This window comes from Capsicum annuum, chromosome 9 (genome assembly GCF_002878395.1).
Source record: "Capsicum annuum cultivar UCD-10X-F1 chromosome 9, UCD10Xv1.1, whole genome shotgun sequence".
Taxonomy (NCBI): Eukaryota; Viridiplantae; Streptophyta; class Magnoliopsida; order Solanales; family Solanaceae; genus Capsicum; species Capsicum annuum.
Window position 1 is genome coordinate 4856576 of NC_061119.1, and position 763 is coordinate 4857338.

The 763-nt window shown below is 36.4% G+C and overlaps 1 protein-coding gene across 2 annotated transcripts in view; it reads right to left on the minus strand.

Moving 5' to 3' along the window:
• Positions 1-763, minus strand: part of LOC107842244 (39S ribosomal protein L41-A, mitochondrial-like) — a 7787-nt gene extending 7024 nt beyond the window's left edge. The window contains exon 1 of one of the 2 annotated variants that reach the window (XR_007044393.1): positions 132-763. Coding sequence is in view for 1 of the 2 variants with exons in the window: in XM_047396040.1 (XP_047251996.1) it covers positions 132-276 (145 nt within the window). In the remaining variant the exon portion in view is untranslated. The remainder of the gene's footprint in view (positions 1-131) is intronic. The other variant, XM_047396040.1, reaches the window with a different exon arrangement.

Consider the following 763-nt stretch of genomic DNA (forward strand, 5'->3'; position numbering starts at 1 on the left):
AATCCAATCAAAAGACTCACATTTCAAGAACTCAAATTCCTCAAACACTTCAAAAGACTCACATGTCAAGAACCAAATTCCTCAAACACTCGAAAGATTGTATAAACACAAAAAGGATGTCAAAAGAATACCTTTATGAGTATGAAAACCAGTTGGTTTGCAATTTTTTCCTTTGTAGTAATTTCTTGGACCCCTTTTAGCAGTAAGAATGTCAAGACAAGCTGTGCTCTTCTTTCTGAAAGTTCTTCCTATTCCCAGTAACAATCCCAGTGCCATTTTTCTCCAATTTTCAGCACCAAGAATGAGAGAGATGAATAATTTATCCCAAAAAAATTGTGCTTTCTGGGGTTTTAGCCTTTTAGGTTCTTACAAAGGGTTTTAGCCAATTTTGAATTGCATTAGAAGAAAATTTTGTATAATTAAAGGGTCCATATGTTTTTCATTTGTCACTTGTACCCTTGAAGACTATTTGAGTTCGCTCACATTGGCGGTTTCAAGTTCAGATAAAGCATTAGGGTTGCCGGGCTCAATCGGAAACAATCATTCTATTCAAAAAGGGGTCGTTAGGTGTGAGATATAAGAGATGAATAGTTTCTGAGATAAAATGAAAGATTATTTTATTCCATGTTTGGTGTGAGGTATTAGTTATTACCCATAGTTCAAGGGATGGGCTTGAGCTGCGAAAAAAATTTTGGGTGAAACTTCTCGAGATGACCCCTGACGGCCTATTAAATGAATTGGCTTGCATTAGCATGGTCGGGGA